The 25,280-nt window shown below is 44.4% G+C and overlaps 1 protein-coding gene across 5 annotated transcripts in view; it reads left to right on the top strand.

Moving 5' to 3' along the window:
- Positions 1–25,280, top strand: part of HHAT (hedgehog acyltransferase) — a 207,007-nt gene that overhangs the window by 156,038 nt on the left and 25,689 nt on the right. For all 5 annotated transcript variants that reach the window (XM_029047510.2, XM_039914844.1, XM_039914846.1 and 2 more), the window contains one exon: positions 1,965–2,109. In XM_029047510.2, the coding sequence (XP_028903343.1) occupies positions 1,965–2,109 (145 nt within the window). The remainder of the gene's footprint in view (positions 1–1,964; positions 2,110–25,280) is intronic.

Below are 25,280 nucleotides of genomic sequence, written 5' to 3'. Positions count from 1 at the left end.
AGAAACTTATGCTTTGATTTTCAAAGATGTGTTTTATTGTTTCCTAACATTGTTTACTGAGAGAATTTATCTCCTGCCTAGATAATTTTTTTCATCGTTGTTTTGCTTTTTATGAGTTCTAAAAATATAAATTTCTCATTTCTGGATTCAGTTAATTGAATGCATGAAGAACACATTCTTAGTCTCCATATAGTATTGAAACTTCCTTTTGTTTATAGTTTATGGTTTCTATTTTCAACCACCATATAGCCCCCATTCCCCAGTCCATCCGTCCCCTCCAGCTTCTTGTGCAATGGGAATGACTAAAGAAATGTCTGGGCACATTAGGGTGCAGGCAGCAGCTTGTAACTCCATCTGTGATGATAATTCAGAATAATTATTGAATATTCATATATGAAATTATTCATTGAGCACAACTAAGGCATTTATACTTTTATATTTCAGAGACAGCAAACATAAGTCTTTACGCTAAGCAGCCAGCAGGCACAGAACTGGCAGGTGTGAGAGAATGTTGGGGGCACTGAGCAAGCGACTAACACTAAATCAGTTTCTCTGCACAGGTTCTCACTTCCAAAGTCTTTGCAACAATACTAAGAACAATAACTATGGTATTTGTTAAGCACTTACTATGAAACAAGAATTATATACTAGGTGCTGGGGTTGAGTCAGGTTATTCAGTTTGAACAAAGTCCCCTGTCCCACTTGGAGTTCACAGTTTGAGGAATTTTATACCCAATTTACAGATGAGCTAACTGAGGCCCAGAGAAGTTAAAAAAAACTTGCTTAAAGTTCCACAGTAGGCAAGTGGCAGAGCCAGGATTAGAATCCAAGTCCTCTGACTCCCAAACTTGTGCTGTTTTGATGTGCAATCACTGTTTCCAATAAAGAATCCATCCTCACCATTCTCTACCTAAATGCGGACCTTTTCAGAGAATCCCAGCAGATTAGTGAAGCATGTTGTCCCCTTACACGGGACATGTCTGTCCCCAGCAAATGATGTTCTTTAAGAACTCACTGGTCCTAAACTTAATTATGATTGTATTTGTATCTAGCCTAGTGATTAGCACCAAGTAAGCACTGACCACAGTTATAACTAGAACAGTGCTTTGATAGCTAAACCCCCCTACAGCACTTCTGTTCATATCTGTAATTTAATTTAATGTCTGTCTCTCCTGTGGGCAGGGATCATGTCTACTATCTCTTGTACTCTCCCAAACGCTTAGTACAGTACTTTTAATACAGTAAGCAATCAGTTCACACCATTGACTTTGTTCTGCCCCAGATTCTTCAGGACTTATGAAAGAAGGGCAAGGGGTACAGTTAAACCTGCCAGCTTTTGATCTGGGCTCTAGTCAAAGATTGGGGTAGAGTAAGATACTGTGGGCTAATGGGCTTTTCTCTCCTCTTCATTCTGTTGTTTCATATCCTCAGGGCAGGGAGCCCTAGCATTGGCCAAAATGACTCCAGAGTGGTCAGAAAGAAGGAAAAACTGGAGCCTGGCCATCATCCCCAAAGTAATCAAGAGATGGCTGTCCCTTGAAGGTTCTTTCTTTTGGAAGCCTCTAATGTCTCTGTTAAGATTTAAATCCTTCAATGGAATGAGGGGAAAATGAGCTTAATCAGTCCTCCTAAATTCATTGCCAAATTTCTGGCTTCACCTAAGACGATCCCCCTTCCTGATTCCTGCCGTGTTCCTAATGGGAAGAGCTTCAGGCAGATTTTCTGTCTTCTTTCTTTGGTTCAGAGGCCTCTTTTGGCCCCAATCTTTGAGGCCTGGGGGCTCCCTTCCCTTCCACTCCAAGCACTGAAATCTTTAAATCATTAGATCCCAGGGGACTGGCCCTCACTTCATCATATTTTCTGAGAAGCACTGAACACTTCTTCCAAGTGCTTTTCCAACTGACGGCCCTCCCACCTGTTGTAGCCTCAAATTCTGACTCTTCTTCCAACTTGTGTTTCCTCAGGACCGATTTCTTTCCCCGAGGGCTCTCCGCCGACTGCATGCCGCCCTGGCCTCTGGAGCCACTTCAATGTTGATCTTATCCAATTTGGTGTTTCTTGGAGGAAATCAAGTTGGACAGACGTATTGGAACAGGATCTTCATCCAAGGTAAGAAAAACAAAAAATCTTGTCTGTTGTCTACTGAAGTATTCTTCCTACCTTTACCAGGTCTCCTTCTCCAGGTGGTGGCAGTTCTTCCCTAGAGCTGTCAGGTACTAATTCTCAGCCTGGGCCTCCACAAGGGACAGGGGGTTTTCTGGAAGGAAGCACACTGGCTGCTTTATCGACCCGGCTGAGAAGCTGTCTGTTCTTGTTGGATACCCAGGGCAAATGTGACCAGGAGCCCAGCGCAGAAATCTGTGGAGGCAGAAAGAATGTCTTCTCTCCCACATATGGAAACCCTTAGGGGCAATGGTAGTAATAGACGATACTTGGCTTCCAGTTGGCCTTGTGTCACTTGGTCTCTGTTCTCTCCATTCTTTCCTTTTGTCAATGACCGAGAAGGGTTGATTATCCCGGAGGCTTGAGTGCTCCCTGGGAAAACAAGGGGCCAGAGCAGGAATCCCACTGCTGGCAGGCTGGCAGTGGGGACGATGGAGTGAAGACATTTGCAGGAGGGAATTGCCCTCTGTTCTGTTTCCAGAGAGCCCGGCCTGTCAGATGATGTGTCTGCCATTACAGGCCAATCCCACCCCACCAGTGGAACCAGTAGTCATGTTTTGCTGGGCCTCAAGGTTGCTTGCAGTTAGTAGGGATGAGGACTGCCGTAAAAGTCTCGGGCTTCATTTCCTGTAAGTATTCAGTCCCTCTGTCAGGCTGAAGAATCAAATTAGCCTTTTTAGCCTTGCCTTCCAGCTGCCATCTACCTTGTAGAAACACTCAGAGCAGCAGGATCCTTGTAGACGCAGGGGAAAGAATTCCTGAGTCACTCGTTGGCATGCTGCCTCTCTGGGACATTTCAGTTCATGGCTGCCGTCCCTGAATTTTTGATTAGAAAAATAATTCTCTCATATAGGCCAAGTGCCGCTAAGAAAATTCACATCGTTCCTGACTTTTAAACTTATTTTGAAACCTCTTATTGATGTGCTGTCTGATGTATTTTCCTCTAGAAATGGGATTTGTGGTCCCTGATGAGCAGACAAAAAAAATTCTGTATGGGGAAGCATGGGGACAACGGGTCTTTGGGGTCTTCTTGCTCAGCTGCTCTCTTAAACGATCCCACTCTGGAAAGGATTATCCGGGATAAATTAAGTGGGCAGTGGGTTTCCTCATTTTAACTGCTATCTTCAGTGAGTTTCTGGGTTGCAAACAGTTGGTCAGTAGCATTTATACTCATAAATATTTTATTCAGCTAACTTTGGTCCCAACATAGTGCTTTCTCTTTGCCACTCCTCTCCCTTCTCTGACATGTCCCTGGCTTTCTTCCACTCCCCAAGCCCCCAAGTGCCACAAGTGCATTTTCTCCCACAAGGTTGAGAGAAGCAGCGTGCCCCTGTGGATAGAGCACAAGCCTTGAAGTCAGAAGGACCTGAGTTCTAATCCCAGTTCTGCCACTTGTCTGCCATGTGACCTTGGGCAAGTCACTTCACTTCTCTGTTTCTCACTTACCTCATCTGGAAAATGGGGATTGAGACTGTGAGCCCCATGTGGGGCAGGGACTGTGTCCAACCTTATCAACTTGTATCTACCCCATTGCTTAGTACAGTGTCTGGCACATAGTAAGTGCTTAACAAATACCATAAAAAACAACAACCAAAACCAGATTTTCCTGGAAATCAAGCCTGATTTTTTGTCTCAAACTTCTCATCAGATATTCTGATTTGGATTTACAAACACAAAAAACAATTATAGCCACATTCTTCCACTCTCTTACCCAGCACATTTTTCCTTTCAGTATATCAGATGAGGAAAGAGGATAGAGAACAAAGCAATAATTTGACAGGAGCAAAGGTGAAGACTAGGGAACAGCTATGCCTTCCAGCTCTAGGACCATCAGATTCTAACTCAATAGGGGACATTGAGTCCTCCTTATCCTTCCTTCCCTAGAAAGTGTCGGCAGCTCTCCACTTGGCGAATGAAGAACCCTGTTTATGGACAAAATAATCATAGTGCTAATGGTGTTTATAGAGTGTAGTGCACTGGGCTAAGCTGGGGAAGGTACAAGAGAAAGAAGAGACTCATTTCCTGCCCACAAGGACCTTTCACCCTAATGGAATTAAAGTATGTGTGTGTGCGTGCGTGTGTGCTCATATGTGTATATATGTGTGCACACACACAATTTGTGTCCACATACCTAAATACATATAGGGGAATCAAAATCAATGAACGAATGTGCAATTGACTAAACATGTATAACATGCTGAAGATGAGAAAAAGTAAGTACTTAGGTCTTTGAGGGAAGTGATCACGTCTATTAACTCTGTTGAATTCTGCTAAGCACTTAGAGTTCTGCACAATGTAAGTGCTCAATAAATACCATTGATTGATTGGAGGTGACTTCATTAGACCAAGTACTTCAGTAGACTAAGCTTCATGTTGTAAGCCTGGTCCCTGGTTTTCTTTTTCTTGACTTCTAAATCACAAAGGAAGTCTTGTCATTGTGCAATAGGACAGAGTGGGTGGATACAGGTGCAGGGTAGAGAGTAAACAATCACTCTTGGTCCCAGGAGCCTGGAGCCAAGTTTGTGGGAAGGACTATGCTGGAGTCACTAGTATGTCCTCTCTGAATTCCAGCACAATCCTTCCCACAAATTTGGCTCCAGGCTCCTGGAACAGCCTGAGGATAGTTCAAAAGGTGACTGGCCAGCAGGGGCACAGCCACCATAGAGTCCTAGAGGTGGTGGAGGCACAGGAGCACACAGGGAGTTGGAAATGTTTTTCGGAAATTTACATTTTTGTCTTCAATCCCATCCGGATGACCTCCAGTGGGTTTGCCCCTGTGTTGGGTTAAGGGTTTCCATGCCTTTGGACCATTCAGCACCTCGGGTGCTGAATTACCCTGTATCTCTGTATCCCTGTATCCCTCCCCACCCGGGGACAACCCTGTTCCTGCTGCAGCAGTATCCCTGAGCCAGGGGCTGCAGGCCCTGAGGAGGGATGCACACTGTAGCATCCCACAGAGGGAATCTGCTTGCACCTCAGCTCATTTTCATGATCTCATCTGACCAGTATCCTGCCCTGGTGAAGTCCTGAAACTAGCAAAGGTCCAAGCAAAGGGAACTGGGTTGTTTCCCTTGGTAATGGGATTGAAGATGCCAGTCACTTTCCTACGCAGTACGAGGCTTTTAAATGCTGCTCATTTGCCCTGTGTTCTAGACCAGGCAAGAGACGGTATATCTTCCCCAGATTATCATCCTGTCATGGCAATTCATGCTTCTCTAGAGCCAAACCATTCTGGATAGGTGTTTTATTTAAAACTAAACTGGATTGCGTTTTTGTATTTTCAAGGATTGCGATTGCTTGGAAATTGACTTTCTTCCCCAAATTCTTGAGGTTGGCTAATAAAGAAGCCAACTCTCCCCCTGCACCCTCGACCCAAGAATCAGCTTCTTGAGTTTGTTACCCTTGGCTTCTTTGCATCACTGTTGTGGTAATAATAACTTCCATTTTTGTAATCCTTTCACTTCCTCAGCACCTCCTCCTGTTTGAATTCATTTTATCCTTGCAAATCTTTTTACTAAAGATTCTGTAGTGACATGCTAAATATGTATGTAATGCACAGCATTCTTTAGAGGAAAAAAAAGTTTTCAAATATTTACAGATAAATTCTTATTTATCCTACATATTCTATCTATTAGTTTCACCATTCACTTTAAAAATAGCATTCTAATTTTCCAGAGATGTTAAACTCTAGTTCCAGAAAGGTTCTTTGTAGTTCCAGAGAGGTTGTGACTTACCCAAGGTCATACAGTCAATACCAAGCCAATACAGCCAATATAGCCAACCCAAGAGGAGTTGGAACCCTACCTGCTGAGGAAGCAGGAGTTGTGAGGGCAAGCAGCTTACACTCCTCTCTTGGCTATTCCATAACCAGGGCTGTATCTCTATGCTCCTTGTCCCATTCCCGACACTAGGAGAAACAGGACTGTAGGTAGAGCAAATGACCTCTGTCTCCCTCAGAATGGGCTGGCTGTCTCATAATAATAATAATGGTGTTTGTTAAGTGCTTATTATGTGCCAGGCACTGTTCTAAGTGCTGGGGTAAATAAATAAATAAATGTTGGTGTTTGTTAAGCACTTACTATGTGTAGAGCACTGTTCTAAGCGCTGGGGTAGATACAGGGTAATCAGGTTGTCCCACATGAGGCTCACAGTCTTAATCCCCATTTTACAGATGAGGTAACTGAGGCCCAGAGAAGTTAAGTGACTTGCTCACAGTCACACAGCTGACAAGTGGCAGAGCTGGGATTCGAAGCCATCACCTCTGACTCCCAAGTCCCAGCTCTTTTCACTGAGCCACACTAGTTAGAAGGTAATCAGGCTGGACACTCTATCATCTCTTCGGAGGCAGACAGGTGGCCGCTCTTAGCCTTACCTCTTTAGCCTGCTTCAGCTCTCTCTACTGTTGGCATCTTGATGGCAGAGCAGGCAACATCTGTGAGGTTTGAAGTCTGAGTGTGAGGGTGGACCTGTCAGTAGTGGAAAGGCAATGGAACATCACGTATTCCATCTTTTCAAGTCTCTTCGGGGCCTGAAGGTCTCGGCCTTAGAGAAGAGCCATAGGAAGAGATGTGTTAAACAGTCACGAGGGCGTTCTACCACATTTGAATAACACCGGCCCGTGAGCTCGGAGCACGATAACATCTCGGCAGAAACACGTAGGCTAATAGGATGAGTCTGGTCCTTCCCAAGGGGTGCCCGTGGATGGGAAGTGATCAGACACCAAGCTCCTTAGGTCACCCCTTCCTGAAAATGACTCCCGTCCTTGTGCCTGGACAGGATTTCAGATTAAAAAAATGTCATAACCCATTTCCCATCCGAGAGAGCTCTGTGTGAGCCAGAGCCTGTTTCCAGGCCAGATGCCGGTATGACTCTGTTCACCCCCTGCCGGTTGCCCCATGAAATGTCACCAGATTGACCTGCTTCTCTTGGGGTGCCTGTTCTGAGTCATGTTTCTTGGGAACTGACCGCTGTTTAAAGAAGTCAGAAATACAGCTTGTTAGTCAGCTCTCCCTCCAAGGGCCTGATCATTCACAGAAGGGGAATCAGTGAGTATGTTGTCTCATTTCTCCATTCCTGGTTCTGTGCTTCCCATGGCTGAGGGTTTCCATCCCCACTCGGGGCCAGAATGGTGGCCCACCCACCTTTGATAAGTGCTTAATAATTCAAGGCTCTGCACACAATTATTACCATTAATAATTCACCATTAATAAGTGCTTAATCAATACCATTAAAAAAGAAAAGCAAAAACAAAAAAACCCTAATCCTGGAAGCCCTTAGGATAACAGAAAAAAAGTGAGAGGATTTCTGTGCATTCTTACTTTTAAGTGCCCAAGTAAATTATATGCTAATGCTTGTTTAAATTAGAATCTATTCATGCTGAGTCAACAGCTCAGCTTTTATTTATTAATTTTTTTGAACTAGAATTGTGAACATCAGGAATCAGGGGTCCCCGGCATGCAGCATTTACTCCAGACCCTCTGAGTCTCTTTCTGCTCTCTGCGCCAGATGTATCTGGGGCCCCCTCTGTCTTTGTCAGTAAAGGAAGGCTTCACCACCAAGCAGTGGTTTCAGGACGGGAATCTTTCTTTCCTCCTAACTGGGTGTCACACCCATGTCCCGGCGATGATTGGGGTCCCCGACAGGACCGTGTGTGTCCCCACGGGCAGCTGAGGCCACAGACGCCCATTTCCATGTCATCCATCAGGTCTGGTCCCCAAGTAAAGTAGGTAATGAAACTGAAAAGTGGAAGTCATCCAGTTGGCAAGCTTATCTGTTGGCTGTTGAGTTCAGTTAATATCAAGCTCTTTCCATTAAGCCTCAAACATTGAAGATCTCTGCTGCTGGTCTGAGCAGGGCCAATGCAGGGAGGGTCGCACATGTGGGGGCTGCTGGCCTGCCCCCCAGGCTCCCTCAGCACAGTTTGCCCTCCCTGATTCGTCGTGTTGCTTTCTTGCACTTTACCCTCTCCACCATCTCCACACAGTAGAATTGCAGAGCCTTCAGGCCAAATGGCTCAGGGCATGCCTGAGCCCAGGAGATTCAGCTTGGTATCATCTGAGCTAGGGGCTACGGAATTGCTTAGGCTTCAGGGAGAGGGAGGGAACCAAGCAGTAGGGATTGTGGACAGTCATGCAAATTTTGTGGATTCAAAGGAATGTGTAAAAGATTGCTGAGTGTCATTCTAGCAGGCAGTGTTGGGCATGTGAGCAGCCAGCCCCTGGGCATGCCACACCGGAGGAAGGAAGCAACCTGTGTGAAGCCAGTCAATTGAGAAACCACGGATTAAAAAAAAAACCAACAACCAAAAAAAAACAGCTGGGTGAATCAGAACGCCCTGCACACCTGGACTTGTAACTCCAGGCCAGGATCAGGCCTGATAAGACAAAATCTGACTAAAGTTGACCTTGGATGAATTTCTGAGTCAGTCCAAATAGGAAAAAGGCATTGAGGGGAATGAGACACACACACATACACACAGACACCCACCGACCCACCCCTACCACCCCTCCCTCGAATTTTGTAGGCCATCTGTGAGGGCTCTTTGGTGAGAAAATGCGGGCAACTATTTCTTAAGAATGGCAAATGCTTTCTGAGGTAGGTTGAGGGGGAAGCAATTCTACACACCCTCCAAGTGTTGCTGGGCTTCTTCAACAGCCCCCCCTCGGCTACAGAGCAGCTGAATCCTGTTCTGTTTTATGCATGCTAGCCAAGCTGCCCACTTGTAACTGTAGCGCTGACCTTTCTACATGTTTTATTTCTCAGATAATATTCCCAGAGACCAGTCTTTGAGAGAATCATCAAAAGAGCAGGGGCAGTGGGGGAATCTGAGCATGAGGGGGTAGGGTTAGGGTCTGTGCTTCTTTTTACCAGGAAGGTGTTAAAAGTGTATTGCTTATCTGCTTTCTTCCCTCCTCCCCGCAATCTCCCATTACCTCTAGAAATCAAAGGAGGAGGTTGAGAGCAACTGGTCTATTCTTCCCATGATCAGTGAGAAACTAGACACAACAGAATGGGGGACACTAAAATGGAAAATTTCCCATTTTAAGAAACAGTTTCTCTACACTATCCCCAAAACGCTGCTAACTCCCTTTACCATCTCTGTTGCTGTAGAAGAAAGTCAGGGTTTGTTCTAAAGGAGGAAGCTCTTGTTCTCTATTATGGTTCACCTGCAAGCCTCCCAGGCAACAAGAATTTACTCACAGCAACACTCCACTGAGGAGAGAGACCAAGCCCTTCTTGTTTCCCCTCTTCAACTCTCCTGACTCCAAGTAGATTTAAAGAAACAAATATGCCACCAACTCAAGGAAAAGCACAAACGTGGTCACACACATACCCACAAACTCAAAATCTGCATCCACAGTACTGTAAACAAATGGTATTTCTTTCATCTGATAGCAGAGAGGATGACTTTTCCTTCTGAGCTTGGGGACTCTGGGAGATGAAGCTTGCAGGCGATGGCGGATGGGGAAGACAGGAAACGGAAACCAGCCTGAGATGCAGCCGGAGAAAGAGGCTGTTCCTTCCATCTTCAGGCTGTGAGCACGTGGTCTTGGTTGCCCTTAGAAGCAGAGAGGCAGAGAATATTAGGTTCGGGGAGGATTTGTGTGAAAGGTATGTTAATGGCTTATCAGAGAAGTTTTGGTTGGTGTACAGCTCAAAAAGCGCTGAAATAGACTCATTCTTTCAACAGTATTTCCTGAATGTCTACTGTGTACAAAGTGCTGTTCTTCATGCTGGTGCAAGGTACAAGGGTATTTCATCAGGCCTGGTTCTTGATCCACAGGGAACTCACAGAATAAGAATAATGAGGGGGGAGAAACTGGCAACAAACACCCAAAGAAAGGTTGCAGTGATAGTAATTGGTAGTAAAACAAATGAAAAATATAAGGGCAACATTGAAAATTATTAGGGCTGCAGTACATTAAAAGCAGTTCCAGACTACCCGGTCGTTCTGTGTGCAGAGCCCTGAACTAAGTGTTTGGGGGAATTCAGTGCAGTTGAGTAAGTAGACCTGATCCCTGCCCGCAAGGAGCTCAATAAGAATATGACCCTTTATTTCATAAATTAAAGTATGTAACCTCCTTAATTTTCTTCCTCGAATGCTGGGTGGTGCTTCATTTTAAAGATTAAAGCAAATTCAAGCTACACAGATGTCTTGGCAACTCTATTGTACTCTCTGGCCTTTGGTCCTTTCAAGCTCCAAAGTCATTCCTTTCCCCTTTATTTGGGTTTGCTGAGATTTCATCACAGTGAAGATGAGAAAGGTCAGACCCTCTAAAGTGACAGCTGAGATATTTAGCATGTAATGTGAAGTAGTTTTTCAGAGAATCATAAAAAGTCCCAGAGAGGCATGGGGAGAGAGAGAGAAATAACTTGGAGGTTGCTTTAAAAAGGTCAGTGAGCTGTTTTGATTTGAAGCGAGACTGTTAGAGATGAAGCTCCAGTCCCATCATCTCCATCATCACTACCGTTATCAGGATTGATTAGCATTTATTGGCCCCCTATTGGACATATGCTGAAGGGAGACTCTCTGACATTTAGACTTGTGGTATGCTCCCTCTAGACTGTAGGCTCATCCCTCTAGACCTTAAGCTGCTTGTGAACAAGGAATATGTCTGTTAAATTGTTGTATTGTTCTCTCCCAAGTGCTTAGTACAGTACTCTGCATAGAGGAAGTGCTCAATAAGTATGATTGATTGATTTAGTATTCTCCCCACCCTCAACCCTACAGCACTTTTGTACCTATCTATAAATTATAAATTATTTATACTAATGTCTCTCTCCCCTTCTAGAAAGTAGAAGGGAAGGGAAGGTGTCTACCAACTCTCTTGTGTTGTACTCTCCCAAGCATTTAGTACAGTGCTCAGCACATAGTAAGCACTCAATAAATACCATTGATTGACTCATGATATGCCATAGAAGCATGCAAGCAGACTTCTCTGCTTTGGTAGCAGGCTTGACTTCTCTCTCCTGTTCACTTTCACATTTGTTTTTCTTGCCAATTTTCACATCTGTGTTTCTCCAGTTTGTAATCATCTTCTTCCTAATGTTGATCTATGGGAATTGGAATATTAACTGTGAACCAAGATGCTCTTAATGAAATGATTACGAATTCATATGCTCAGAAATTAGCAAATCCTGACCTGTTTACTATAATCCCTGGGTGGATTTTGTTGTGATTTACTTGAGGTTAATTCTTCTAACAAATTCTCGGTTTCATTCCTTTGTGGGGAAGTTAGTAGCACTACATTTGCACTTCCCTCTTTCTTCTTTTCCATAGCAGCAAATATTAGCTGCATTAAAGAAAATTAGGTGATGCATCTCAGATGCTGACTTTAATTTGCATTTACTTAGCCCTTTATAATTTCCAGAATGTAATCCTAATGTTTCACGAATGTGTCTGTATGTGTGTGTGGTTATGTATCAATAATTTCTCATGCACCTATCAGTAAATTGTGGTAAATTGGTGGATGCTCCCCATTTTATAGATGGAGAAATTGAAGCTGAGAAAGATGTATTTTGGGGCTGACAGAGACCTAAGAGAGCAAGATTATCAAGATCAAATGAGACATTCTGTGGGGCTTCAGGACATGACTCACTTCAGGGAGAGGCCTGGACTGGAGAATACATTTAGGAAATTCTAGGGAGGGAGAGAAGGTAACAGTAAAGAAAGCAAAAGGAATAATGGATTTCTGTTTGAAGAACAGGTAGATGATTCTAAGGAGCATGGGAAATAGAAAGAAATGGAGGTCTCCGTTCAGGACCACAATTTAGATATGACATGGTGAGACTGCACTAATGACAAGTTGTGCTTTAAAAGGCTATTGGTTTTTCAGGAAGGAGAAGGAGGAGAAGAAGGGAGGTGGGTTTGCCTTGTTCAGTTAGGATGACTCCACGCTCAACAGCGTCTGTCTTATGGTGAAGGATGAAGAGCTGAAAGGAAGCATAGTCATCTTTTAGAATCACCATGGGAAGGATTACTTGGTCAAGTTGCCAACAGAGCTGTGGGTCAGACATCTGCTGGGAAAGCTGTAATGTGGACCACAGATCATCACTCGGGTTTTTGGACTGACCGGAGCACAGCTTTACAGGACAGAAAGTTAGAAGAATAAATGAGGGGAGATGCCTGTCTCGATTGGACTTTTTCTTAGCCTTTAGAGCTGAAGAACTAGTTGAGGATGTAAAGATGAACGTAAACCTCTATGACCAAAAACATAAAATGACTGTGATGATTGTATCCAGAATTTTAATAGAAGAGGGGAGGAGAGTCAGTGCCTTAAAAATAAAAGCAGACTTTGAAGCCAGCAAAATTCATCAGGCTTAGGACCCGCACAGGGTGAACCTGAAAAGAAAGTCTATGAGTGGTGAAATGGTCAATACGTGGGGAACAGGAGGATGTAGAAATGCTGACTTTGTGTAATAATAATAATTGTGGCATTTGTTAATCAGTTGTATTTACTGAACACTTACTTTGTGCAGAGCACGGCACTTGGGAGAGTACAATTCAACGGAATTAGCAGACAAGCACTCACTTCTGTGTCAAGCTTCATCCTAAGTGCTGGGGTAGATACAAGTTAATCAGGCAAATTAATCAATTAATGGTTAATAATTAATAAGTTAATCAGGTCAGTTAATCCACTCCCAGTGTGAATCACCAGCCCCCAAATAATCGAGATTTGGCTGTGAAGTGGGTATTTCAGAACCCTTTCTCTTGATTACTCAATCAGCAATCTCCTATCGTCTCCCACCCTACTTTTATTCTTCCCTCATTCCGTGACCCAAGGCCAAGAGAACACAGGTATCTGCTTTAAGTGGTTGCACATTTCTCTCAGCCTTTTCTTTCCTCCCCACCTCTACCACTGTCTTCCTTTCATTTGCTGATTCTCATGAAAACCAAAAGGGGAATAGAAAGAAGAGGCAGGGACTTTTACATTTCTCATTAGACTCATTGTCAGGTATTCACTAGGCTCCTTGTTGCTTGCTTTATTCTAGGCATTGGTGTGCCTGGATCGCGGTGCATTTTAGGGCTAGTCTAGTCCTTAAAAGTGTTCAGATCACAGGAAAATAATCCCCATTTCTCCAAAGATTATTCCGAGGCCCTCTGGTACCTGTCTTCAGAGCTTTCTGCTCCTGCTTCTGCTCCTCTCCCAATCCCCTCACCTCACCCTAACCCCTGCTGGTTTTGCGAATTTTCTGTCATGTGTTCAGGAAATACACTGATTGTATGGTGTTATGAGTGCTTTGGAGCCAAAATATGGTAACAACCGCCCCCCCCCCAAAACCATAACTAAATAATCCAAGGTTTCGAATCACTTGAAACTATAGCTCGAAGAGTTCAGAGTAGCAAGAACACTGTGATCTTGCTTGCTCTGCTTCCGAAGTACGCTCAGGGGGATGGGGAGAAGGGGCAGGGAGAATCTTTCTCTGTGACAGAAATTTAAATATGCGGGACATGTTTTCCCTTCCTCTCAGCTGTGGTACTTGAAGATTTGTTGCTTGCTAGTTGTGTTTCTTCTTATTAATATCATGTTGGCATATTTCAAGGTTGACCTGCTGCGACCCACCTCTCTTAATCAGATTGTTCTCCTTTCTGCCATTGTTGGTTAATTTGATGTCAGCTGGGATCTGTCTTTCTTCCCATAGCCAGCCTCCAATTTTATTAACATTAACACTCCCCAGTGTCGTGAGCAATGCAGGTAAATTCCCTATCTGTTGTTCTACAGCCATTCTCTTGCTAATCTTTTTCAGTGGGTGTGATTTCATTGCTTTCTGGTAGATGGAATGCTGGGAAGGTAATTAATCCTCGAGAGGACCATGCCTATTGTAGGGGCAGTATAGGGTTGAATGAGAGATAGGAAATAGAGGAAGGATGGCTTAGCTGCTGATGGTGTGGAGGTGGACAAGATGACTTTTCCAGTTTGCTGAGCTAGTGTGCCCATCCCCACCTTTCTTCTCCAAGGTTTTGATGCCATGCCTGACCTGCACAAAGTGGGTTGGGGAGCCAGAGATTTCCCCATCAGTCCATCCCTCAGACAAACTGCAGAGTTTGCCCAATATTGGTACGAATAGAAGTCCCTCTATTCTAGGACATTAGCTGAAATATTTCCAAGACCTTCCCTGTCACGTCTTGGTCCGTTCACATTCTCTTCCTCCACAGATTAGACATTATCCCTGTCCCTACTGAACTCGGGAGAACTGTCCCATCTCATTAAACCAGGGAAGAACACGGTCATTCGGAATGCACAGGCAATCCAAATACTGCTGTAAATCCAGTCTTGGCCACCTGCTGTGCACATACAGGCCAGGAGAGACTGCGGGACAAGAGGTGAGGGACGGCGGACAGGGTAACAGACTGGATTGACAAGCATAGGCACCAGACAGGGGCAAAACATCCATTTTACCCTCAGTGAAACACTTTACTACCATGGGCAGTTAAGTAATACGGTAGGTAAGAAACAGAAATAAGTGCTACAGGCAGTTGTGAGTACCGCAGTGCTTATTATCATTATGTTTATTGTTACAGGGTGCAACTGGTACCCTGAGAAGCAGCATGCCTTAGTTGATAGACCATGGGCCTAGACATCAGAAGGACCTGGGTTTTAATCCCAGCTCCACCGCTTGTCTGCTGTGTGACCTTGGGCCTCAGCTACCTCATATGTAAAATGGGGATTAATACTGTGAACCCCATGTGGGACAAGGACCGTGTCCAACCTGATTAACTTGTTTCCACCCCAGCACTTAGTACAATGCCTGGTACATAGTAAGCACTTAACAAATACCATTAAAAAGCAATAGCTAGTACATTGCCGGGGTTACTAATATTAGTGTTTTAGTGTATACTGTAGTGGTGTCTCCAGGGCCCCTCCATCCTGTCCAAGATCTCACCGTACAGATTCCTGCAGGAGTGAGGAAGTGTTCCCAGTCAAACCTCCAGAGACCCTGGCGGCACTCACTTCTTGTTTGATGGATGCTGGATACATCTCTTTCATTTAAAGGGTGACTTTTCCTTTGTAGCTTCTGTCTTGCCTCTGTAAATTCCTTGTGGGGAAAGAAAACTTGCCTAAGACATCTCTCAGTAATTTCCCAGTCTTTACTGTAGTGCTCTGTGCTATGTGCATCTACACGTGTGTGTACATGCACTTACATTGCCACTCCTGCAAAAACTACTCAAGCTCATATCCTGCTGGTAGTAGGGCGTGTTTCCCTTTGTAACCGTTGGTATTTGAGTAATACTCCTAAAGTGGAAAGGGGCCAGAAAAACCGTCCTTCATTTTTAAAGATGACATTATCCACGCCTGTATGGGAGGTTGTCCAGAGCGATGGCAGACAATTTTTTAAGACTTGTGTGCATATAAAGATAGTTTCTTGTTTTTGCTACTTGCAAGACTTCTTAGTATTTTAATCTTCCCAAAGCCTCTCATCAAGAAAAGCACACCTTCCCCTGATTGTTGCATGCTAGACTGGTTGAACTGCACCTAAAACCTCTCATCCATCCACCTGTCTGTCCATCCACTGCCATATTGCATTGCTTATGACCACATTTCCTGGGGTTCTGCCCTCCCTGCAAGTGCCTGCCAACTGGGTATTGTCTCACTGCTGGCGAGTTGGGTTTCGGGGCTCTATTGTTGACCTGCCAATTGAGTATGGTCTCTAGGTAGTTCAACTGAAATTGCTTGAGAGTTGGCTGTGCCTTTTGAAGAAGGCCCATTCAATCAATCAATGGTTTTTATTGCGCACTTACTATGTATAGAGCACTGCTTTAAGGGCTTGCGAGACTACACTACAAAGAAATAGTGGACACAGTCCCTGCCCATAATGAGTTACAGTCTAGAGGAGGAGACAGACATTAATATAAGTAAATAAATAATTTGTAATATGTCATTTTAGGGATATGTACATAAGCATTGTAGGATTGGGAGTGGGGTGATTATCAAACGTACAAATGCCCCAGATCCATATGTATAGCCCACATTTCTTAGAAGGAGCGTGGCCTAATGGAAAGAATATAGGAATAGGTTCTAATCTTGGCCCTACCGCGTGCCTGCTATGTGAACTTGGTCAAGTCACTTAACTTCTCTGGGCCTCAGTTCCATATCTGAAAATGTTTTTCCTCCTGTTTAGACTGTGAGTCCCATTTGAGACAGAGACTGTGTCTGACCTGATTATCTTGCATTTACCGCAGCACTCAATACAGTCCTTGGCATAAGTAAATGCTTAACAAATATCAAAATTATGATCATTATAGCAATTTGAGGGTTGGCCCTCACCACATTTTAAAAAGCCTTCGGCTGTGAACACAGGAGTTGTTAGGATGAAGACTTGATGAAGATAACAAAGGGGATTATGCTGATCAAACGACAGATTCAGGAGTGGGCCATGGTTGTTTTTAGCACTCAATGATGAATCTCTAACAGAAGATGGAACATGTGCCACTTTGTTAATTAAATCTTAAACCGGAGCCCTGGACGGTTCTCTGCACTCTGAGGTGCTGGTGAACTTGCTTAAGTGGAGAAGCACGATTTTCCTGTTCCCCTCATTACCTCGACCACTTTGCTCCAAGCGGTTTTATTGGAAGATTGTCGAGAACATCCCGCATTTATCGGACTAAGTGTATAAATAAATCAGACCTAATTTGCAGATGTATCTAGCAAGAAAATGTACTGAAGAGCTGAATGGTATTACTGTCTTTGCTCACAAAATTTCCAGTGGAGGTTAGGGTTTCTGCCAGATTCACACCCCAGGAGACTTTTAGTAGTTTGGAAACAAGTCAGTGCTGGAAGCAGAAGAAGCAAACAGACCCAACCTTGGGTTTTTATGGGTGGGGTGATGAAGCTATTCCCAAACCTTTAAAGCAGAACTTTGATAACTTTTCCCAAAGGCAGCAGCCCTTCACTCTTAGAGAGGCACCTTTCCTGGTGGAAGGCAGGTGTCGGTGCTGCAAACAACAACTTTGGGTACTGTACTCTGGATGATAAGAAGAAGAAAAATATATTAAGTACTTCCTATGCGTTGAGTGCTGGGGTCGATAAAATACAATGAGAAGGACACATTCCTTGCCCCACTTGAGACTCCCAGTTTGAAGGAAAGGGAGCACAGGTGTTGATTCTCCATTTTACAGATGTGGAAACTGAAGCACAAAGAAGTTAAGCGACTTGCCTTCAAGACTGTAAACTTCTTGTGGGCAGGAAACATCTTCCAACTGGTATATCGTGCTCTTTCAAGCACAGTAGAGTGCGGTTGATTGAAATTAAGTGACTTGTCCAGCAAGAAGAAACCTAATTAATAAGAGATTCCAAATAGCACCTGGAACCAGTGGAGTGGACCAGTTGTCCAGGTGCTATTTCTGGACAACTCAGAAATACATGGTGGAAGTGAAGGGTTGAGGAGCCCTCTAGGTGGTTGGTTAATTTTTTTTTTTTTGCAGAGCAAGCTGAATTAGCTTGTTAATAGTAATGGGGCAATGGGGGCTTGAACTGGGGGAGGGAAATTTTCTATCCCTATGCCGGGATTCATTTTGAATCTCTTTCAGTTCTAGGCCAGCTGTGGGCAGGAGGCCTAAGAGACTGGTGTGGCCCAGCAAAGGATGGGCTAACCAGGGAGAGGGTTAGGGCTGGGCACTACAGGTGACCTCCAGGTACCCACTGCCGGTTCTGTTCTCCAGCTCAAGGGCTTTGGCCATCATCACCATCAGAGCCCACAGGGTGATTGAGATTTGCCCAGCTGGAGTGGGGAGGCAGGGGTCTGAGGGCTTGGGGGACTCCCAGGAGCAGTCATTGCTTCTCCCCTTTGCCCCACCGAGAATCCAGCAGGGAACTGGAGGACAGGTTTGGACTTCTGCTTAAGTGGTGATGCTTAAATTATACAGCTCCAGGGAGGAATCAGGAGAATTCTTAGAAGTGATAAATTGTTCCCATTCTCCTTAGGATGATGGTGTTGGGGGGTGAGGTGGGAGGGGTGGGATTGCCGCAGCCATGTTGCTACGGTAATGGGCTTGGTTTGGTTTGCTGTCTTACTGTAGCCACCCAGCTCTGACTCCATTATCCATCTGTAGAGATTTTTAGCCTTTGCAGAGATCTGGTCCGATTCTTCTCTGACATTCCATTACTGTACTACCCCGAGAAAAATCAACCTGCCTGCATGTGTTTTTAAGACATAAAGCTGATTCTTTACGTTCGACAGCAAACAAATCCTCCAGCCGTTAATTGTGGCTTCGGGTAAAGATTTATTTGTTCTTCAGAGAAATAAAATGCCCTCAGAGCCATTTATGTGTGAATTCCTAATGAAAGATTCCTTCATAAATAGTGCCTAGCTCGGGAACTCGGCAAGGATTTTATGCAAAACACGAAGGGAGAGAAAGAGCCCGGTTGTGTTAAGCACGTTTAGTTCTGCTTCTCCATGTAGAAATGCTAAGAAAATTTATGGTTCAGTTAAAGTGACACTGGGACCTAGCCTTTTAAAAACCCATTCCCAGCATAATGATTCCATAATTTATTCAATTTCAGACCTCGAGCTGGGTCAGGTTTTGTGTTAAATAACCCAATTAGTGTATATGCAAATCACTGCCAGTAACTCAGATCCTTGGAGCCAGTCCAAATGTGTGATCTTAGGGAGACCAAAATGTCTCAAAGGGGCGAGGGGGCACACAAAAATGGCTTTAAAAATGAATCCATACAGCCAGCGTAAACCACTCCCCTCGGGAGTGAAATCACAGTAGCAAAATGCCCAATAAAAACAACTGCACACCCTCTGAATCAGAGTAAATGCACCCAAATGTTTGCACGATATCATTTTGCCTCTCTAGAGCTGCCGGGCCCTCGTCTGTGCTTTCCGTAACACCTGACATTGATTCTGTGACTTTGTCTCTAAATACTTAGGAGAGCCCCTGGCAGACCTCCTGGATGTGCTGATCAGCAAATCATCGTCCCTCCTCCCCCTCCTACCATTCCCTCCCCCCCCCCCACTCCTCACCTCAAGGGAGGAACATCCGCAATCCTCTGACGTGGCTGAGTGACTCATTTGGGAACGGGGAACTGACAGGAATAAGTTGCAGTTTATGTTTAAAGAGCAAAGATTATGACCCCCAGGCAAGTGATGCTGCGTCAAAGAAGTGAAGGTGGTATGGTAGTGGGGAGGTTAACCAGATACTGCATTGCAAAAAGTTTGACCAAGAGGGGTGGTGGGTGTAATGGCCCCAGGAGCAATCTTAACGTGGGCAGGAAGGAAGACCTTAGTGACAGTGACGGTTTTCAGCTCTAGAATGGGAAATGGAGTCAGCAACTCTTTGTGGAATTTCTTTCCCCTGAAATCTTCAAGCAGAATAGATGTTGTTGTACCCGGGATGCTTTAGGTGCCTTGCTCTGTCCTAGAGGTTTTGTTTGGTGGGGAACCCATGGGTGTCATGTTGTAGCCCTAAACCCGCATTCGTCCTGTGGCGGGGGGAGCTTGGGTAATTGCCTGGTAGCCTGTGGGGCAGGCTTCCGCCACTGCACTTTGTCAGGACTTTGGTGCCTCCACTCCCTCAACCATCGCCTCTCTACCCAGTGGTGTCCTGAGCCGGAGAAGCGCCATCCCTGGAGTCTCTGCCCGGTGGCTTGGCATCATGTCAAGTTGGTCTGGTTTACTGTGTGATGTTCACCTGATCCAGGCTTATTTGAGAGGGTGTCAAAGTGGGGTGAGGAGGGGAAGTGATTCTCCCTGTCATGCCCCCTCGAGGGGTGCGCAAGATTGCTTGGAATGGCTACCCCTGTGACTCCACCTTTATAAAAAGATTTGGCTCCTCAATTCCAGTTGGTTTAGCGATAAGTACTTTGAAGCCCTGGATTCTCTCTCCCTGACATCCTAGGGAAGCCTAATGTATATCTCAGTGAGTTCAGGGAAAGGGAGATGAGTTGGTTATTGGTACAGGCAGTCCGCATCTTAAGTTGTTTCGAGTTATGATAAACCACACTTACGGCGTTTCAAAATTTACACCGCGTCAACTTTACGGCCTATCGGTTTCAGCTTTGCGCCATTCCCTTCCTTTACTGTTCTAACTCTGGAGGCCTAGAAGAAAGGGAAAAATGGAGAAACAATGTTAATAGTCTCAATGGTGAGGGGGGCAGGAGGGAAGAGGGGAAAACTTAAAGAGGGTTTGGGGGTTATGGGGCAGATTACCTGATTGCCGGGGGGAATCAAAAGGGAGGGTCAGCATATTCATTTCACTTACGATGAAGTAAAATCCAGCTACTCTATATATCATGGCCCCTTTGTGCCACTGTAAAAATAGAATTTGGCTATATTTTTCACGTATAATTGAATGAATACAAAATTTTGAAAAATGTGCTAAAAATAGGGTAGCCGATCTTTGTTAGGGAACCGACCCCGCCATTTAAAATATTGGTTCCAATTTTTGTTTCTACTTAAGTTGCAGGAACAAATTGGGTCAGAAGTCTAAGGACATCCTAGATTACATTTTCTTGATATATATATATATATATACACACCTTGCTTCCTTGACTCCCCGCCTCCCTTCAGGGAACAAGTAGCCACAGTCCTTTTCCTGAAAGAGGACTTGCCTCAAATAGAATGCCCTGGGCACTGACCCTTATTTCCAACTCAAGTTCTCTGAGTTGGTTTCTGTTCTTAGGAATCAGTGAGAATGATACCAGTGATAAAGAATCCACTTCAACTCCTACTCAGGAACAGTATTTGCTTGGGATGCTGCTTGGATTTTGGAGTTCAGAGTAGAGCAGGAGTGTGAGCAGGGCTGCAGGAGTGGAGGGTGAGAAATTGGAGGAATCGAGGAGAGGAGGTTAACGGGTTGGGAAGGAAGCAGTGATGGTCAACCTTGGCTTTGTCTTCATTGACTATTATTTATATTGGCATTTTTTAATGCTTACTATGTTCCAAGAAGTGAAACTAGTGGGGCAGATACATTTGAGTCAGATAAGACATAGTCCTTAACCCATATGGGACTCACATTGTAAAGAGAGAGAGAACAGGTATTTAACGCCCATTTTACAGATAAGGAAACTGAGGAACAAAGAAGTTTGAAGTTCCCCAAGTCCCCAGCAACCAAGTAGCGGAGCCAGGATTAGAGGTCTCACGTTCATTTGTATATAGCCAATAAACCAGCAGAAGAGAGAATGGTTTTTATGTGGGCATACGTGGTCTGGCCTATGGTCTGTGCACCCATGCCTCCAGGCATACCAACGTCTGGTAGGTAGCACTATCTTCTAACACAGAAAGTAACTTTGGAGAATAATCACACTGTGAAGGATTGTGACAGGTCAGCTTTCCCAGTGTGACATAGTAGAAAGAGCCCAGGTCTAGAAGAGGTAGCATGGCCTAGTGGATAGAGCATGGACCTGGGAGTCAGAAGAACCTGGCTTCTAATCCCAGCTCTGCCACTTGTCTGCTGTGTGACCTTGGGCAACTCACTTAACTTATCTCTGCCTCAGTTACCTCATCTGTAAAATGGGATTAAGACTGTGAGCCCCTTGTAGGACAGGGACTGTGCCAAGATGGTTAGTTTGTATCTATCCTAGCACTTAGTATAGTGCCAGGCACATAGTAAGCACTTAAAAAGTACTATTTGAAAAACAGACAAACTTGGATTCTAGTCCCAGATCAGTCCCTGGCTTTCTGTTTGTCCTTATGCAAGGAATTTCACCTCAATGCGTGTGTTCGTCCTTAGCTGAGAGGCAAGAATAATATCTGTCCCCCACTCTCACCCCTTATCTCAGGGATGTTGTATGCCAAAATGTGAATGGATGTTAAAGCACTTTGAAAACTAAAAGTGCTGTGGTGGGTTGATCTAGGACTTTTATGTAGTTTCAAGATCTCTGGGGTCAAGCAAGGGACTGATTCACAGACCAGGAAAAGGTTCTGATAAGTGTTCTGCCAATTCTTCCTCCAAAACATTTGCCAGATCCAATTCCCCTCTCCGTCCTGGTCCAAAACTTGTTGGACTGTTGTGGCTACACTGTTTATATTGGTCTCCTCCCAGGTCTCCAGCCTCTCCCCATTTTAGTCCAAACTTCTCCCTGCTTCCTGGATAGTATCTTGAAACACTGGGACAGGATACTCAAGGAGATGAGAAATCTTGGAACAGGGCTCAGCCACATTAGGCAGTTTGAGTGTTGCCTGTCTGGTTGGTGGGGGGCTGGGCGAGACAGGCTCTGGAGTCTCTCCCAGCTTTCTGAGCCTATGAATTAGGTAGCACTAAAATTTCCTAGGCACTGACTAAGTGCTAAGTTCTGTGTTAAGCATTGGAGCAGATAAACAGATAACATACAGTTTCTGTCCCCCAGGAGATTCATAATGGTCCCCTCAGATTCAGTGAACTGATCATAAAATTTCAAGAAACGTATGTGTAATTGGAGATGGTCCTGGGAGAGAAAGGAGAAGATGGTCCTCTGCCCTTTCTCCCCTCCTCATCCTTTGAGATGTTTCCTAGGACCAGTACCCTGAGCCCATGAAATTACCTCACCTAATTTCCACTCCTTTCCCCCTGCTTCCTTCCAACACACACACACACACACACACACACACACCCCATGTCCCCACATATCCAGACACACATGCATGCAAAACCCCAGATCTGTGGACCAGCTGTTTCCCTCACCATCCCGTTGGATTTTACTGTACAGACCATGAAATGAAAATCAGAAATCCAAAGGCACATCAGGACAAGTCCTTATCAGTTTGCCAAATCTGGGCTGCCTGGTGAATGAAAATAATGCTTGAGTCAAAGTCCAGATGAGTGGTCATTCTTCCTAATCTCAGCACTGCTGTCATTTTCCATACCAAATAGGGTTTGTTAAGGGCCCATCTTCATATGGCGTCACGCTGTGTACAGCAGACTTAAATGTTGGCACCTTTGCCCTCGAACAAGTAAAACCAAAGTGGGTCTGGCAAAAAAGTGTACAAACTATCATTGAGAAATGAAATTCCTCAAAAATTCTCTCCAGCAGCCGGGTGTTTTTATTGAGCACCCAAAGATGTTAGCGGGCTCTGCACCAGGGGGCATTTAACAAAGGATCCCTGTCCTTAAGGAACTTACAGTAGGAGAGACCGTAGGCGAATATAAGTGCTAATAGCGACTAGGCAAACAATCTTTGAGTTAGATATATATTTCAAGGCAGAATTGTGCATAAGAGGTGTGCTCCACCAACTATATCAGGTGTTAGATGAATAAAAAAATTGACTGGGGAAAGCTTTTTTGGCCAGTCACCTTGGGAAATAAGTCCTTTTTGGAACTGGTCTCTCTGTTGATGATTCCGTTACTGGAGAGAGGTTTTCTGTGTCCGTCACATAATGGGGCTGAGAGAAACAGTGAAAAATGTGTCGGGGACAGGTGTTTACCAACAGACTTCGTACTCTTCAGCTTATACAGCAGGTTTTGAGAGATGATGTTCTGCTGATTCTACGGTCAGTAAAAATGCCAGAAGATCGATACTGGTTATTGAATAAGCATGTTGAGTTTGGCAGCTAAAAATAGCGGTATCTTTATTTAGCTCCCTTCTTTAGACCTTTCCCTGCTTTTCTTGGAAATTTTGTTTAATTTCACATACAACAGGGTGAGGCTGAAGACATGGAAACAGGAAAATGGGGTGATCGGGAGGGAATGGACAAGGTCATGTTAGGACACTGCTTTTTCAAAGTGTCAAACACCAAGGACAACAACATTTCTCCAGTAATAATGATAATGACATTTATGTAGGCTGGCCATATTTTGCTGAAAATCAGGACAGTGAAACACAATTATAAACCTGGTCACTTCCCTCTTCCCTCTTGTGGCTGAGAGACTGGGAAAGATGAAGGGTGAGTGGGATTAAAGTCTGAAACATCATGATCGCAAATCTCCAGATACTCTCAAACCCAAGATAGCCATGTTCCAAGCAGGGTCCAATCTGGACCAAAAAAGACTAAGGATTTAGTGGGGGCTGGTGCAAGATGGCTGGACTTGCTCCATCAGAACAATTTTAGGTTCAGGACATCTGTATGTTATCTCAAGTTGCTCAGGGTGACCTGGAAAAATCCATGGTGCAAAGTTCATTTGATCCCACAAACCCGCTCTTCCTACCAAACTTGATGAAACCATTTAAAAAATATTAGTAAGAAATTCACCTCTCTGAACTCTAGCTTTATGGTTATCCAGAGCTACTTATCCAGACCTATTCCATTCATTTCACCACGATAAAGATTCCTTTTATTATGCAGTTGAAAATCACTTAGTATCATAGACCACTCTATGGGACTTTAAGCTGAAGGTCCTTTTTAGTATAAACTGATGAATATATGTAGTTAACCTCTGTATTTGCAGATGACACTAGAGACGGTGAAAGTGTTGGCCGCTTTGGGCACACAAAGGGTTGCCCCTTGTATTGTTATACTTAATGTCTGTAGCGCTTAGCACCTTTTTCTCTTTTGCCTCCTGGTCTCTTTTTTTTCCAGATGGCAAAATTTTTTGTTCAGAGAGGGCTATTCCCTCCTTAATGGCAGTGTGCCATGCAGGTCTATCCTCAGCAGCTGACTTCTAGTTTTTAGCTGGGATGCAGCATTGTCTGAGGCTTTGTTTTTTGGAGCCCTTAACAATTTTCCTCTGCCCTACTTGTTCTCAGTTTCCCAATTTCAACTCTCCACACAACAGCTGTTTGGTTATCGTAAACTAATGAATACTGTCAAAGAATTCTGGGAAAAGTTCCCCAATATCGGTTGGAGCTGCTTGTTAAAGGACATGGGTTCCAACCTCCTTAATTAGCCCAGTCAAAATGCCATAAGCATCTTTTCTTCCCCAGCTTAGCTGTGGAGCAAAGGAAGCTGTTGAGAGTTTCTGCAGGGGAAGGAAGCATCTCAGTTTCTCCTCTGGGAATGGGAGGGTAATTGGGATTTGGGGTTTTCTTTTTGTTCATTCATTCATTCAATAGTATTTATTGAGCACTTACAATGTGCAGAGCACTGTACTAAGCGCTTGGAATGTACAAATCGGTAACGGATATAGACAGTCCCTGCCCTTTGACGGGTTTACGGTCTAATCTGGGGAGACGGACAGACAAGAACAATAGCCCTTGGTTCAATGAAGAGTGATCCTGGACACCTGAGAAAGTTGAACCACTTGTTCCTAGACTGGAGAG

Source organism: Ornithorhynchus anatinus, chromosome 19 (assembly GCF_004115215.2).
Source record: "Ornithorhynchus anatinus isolate Pmale09 chromosome 19, mOrnAna1.pri.v4, whole genome shotgun sequence".
Lineage (NCBI taxonomy): Eukaryota > Metazoa > Chordata > Mammalia > Monotremata > Ornithorhynchidae > Ornithorhynchus > Ornithorhynchus anatinus.
This window is presented reverse-complemented; position numbering and strand designations above follow the sequence as displayed.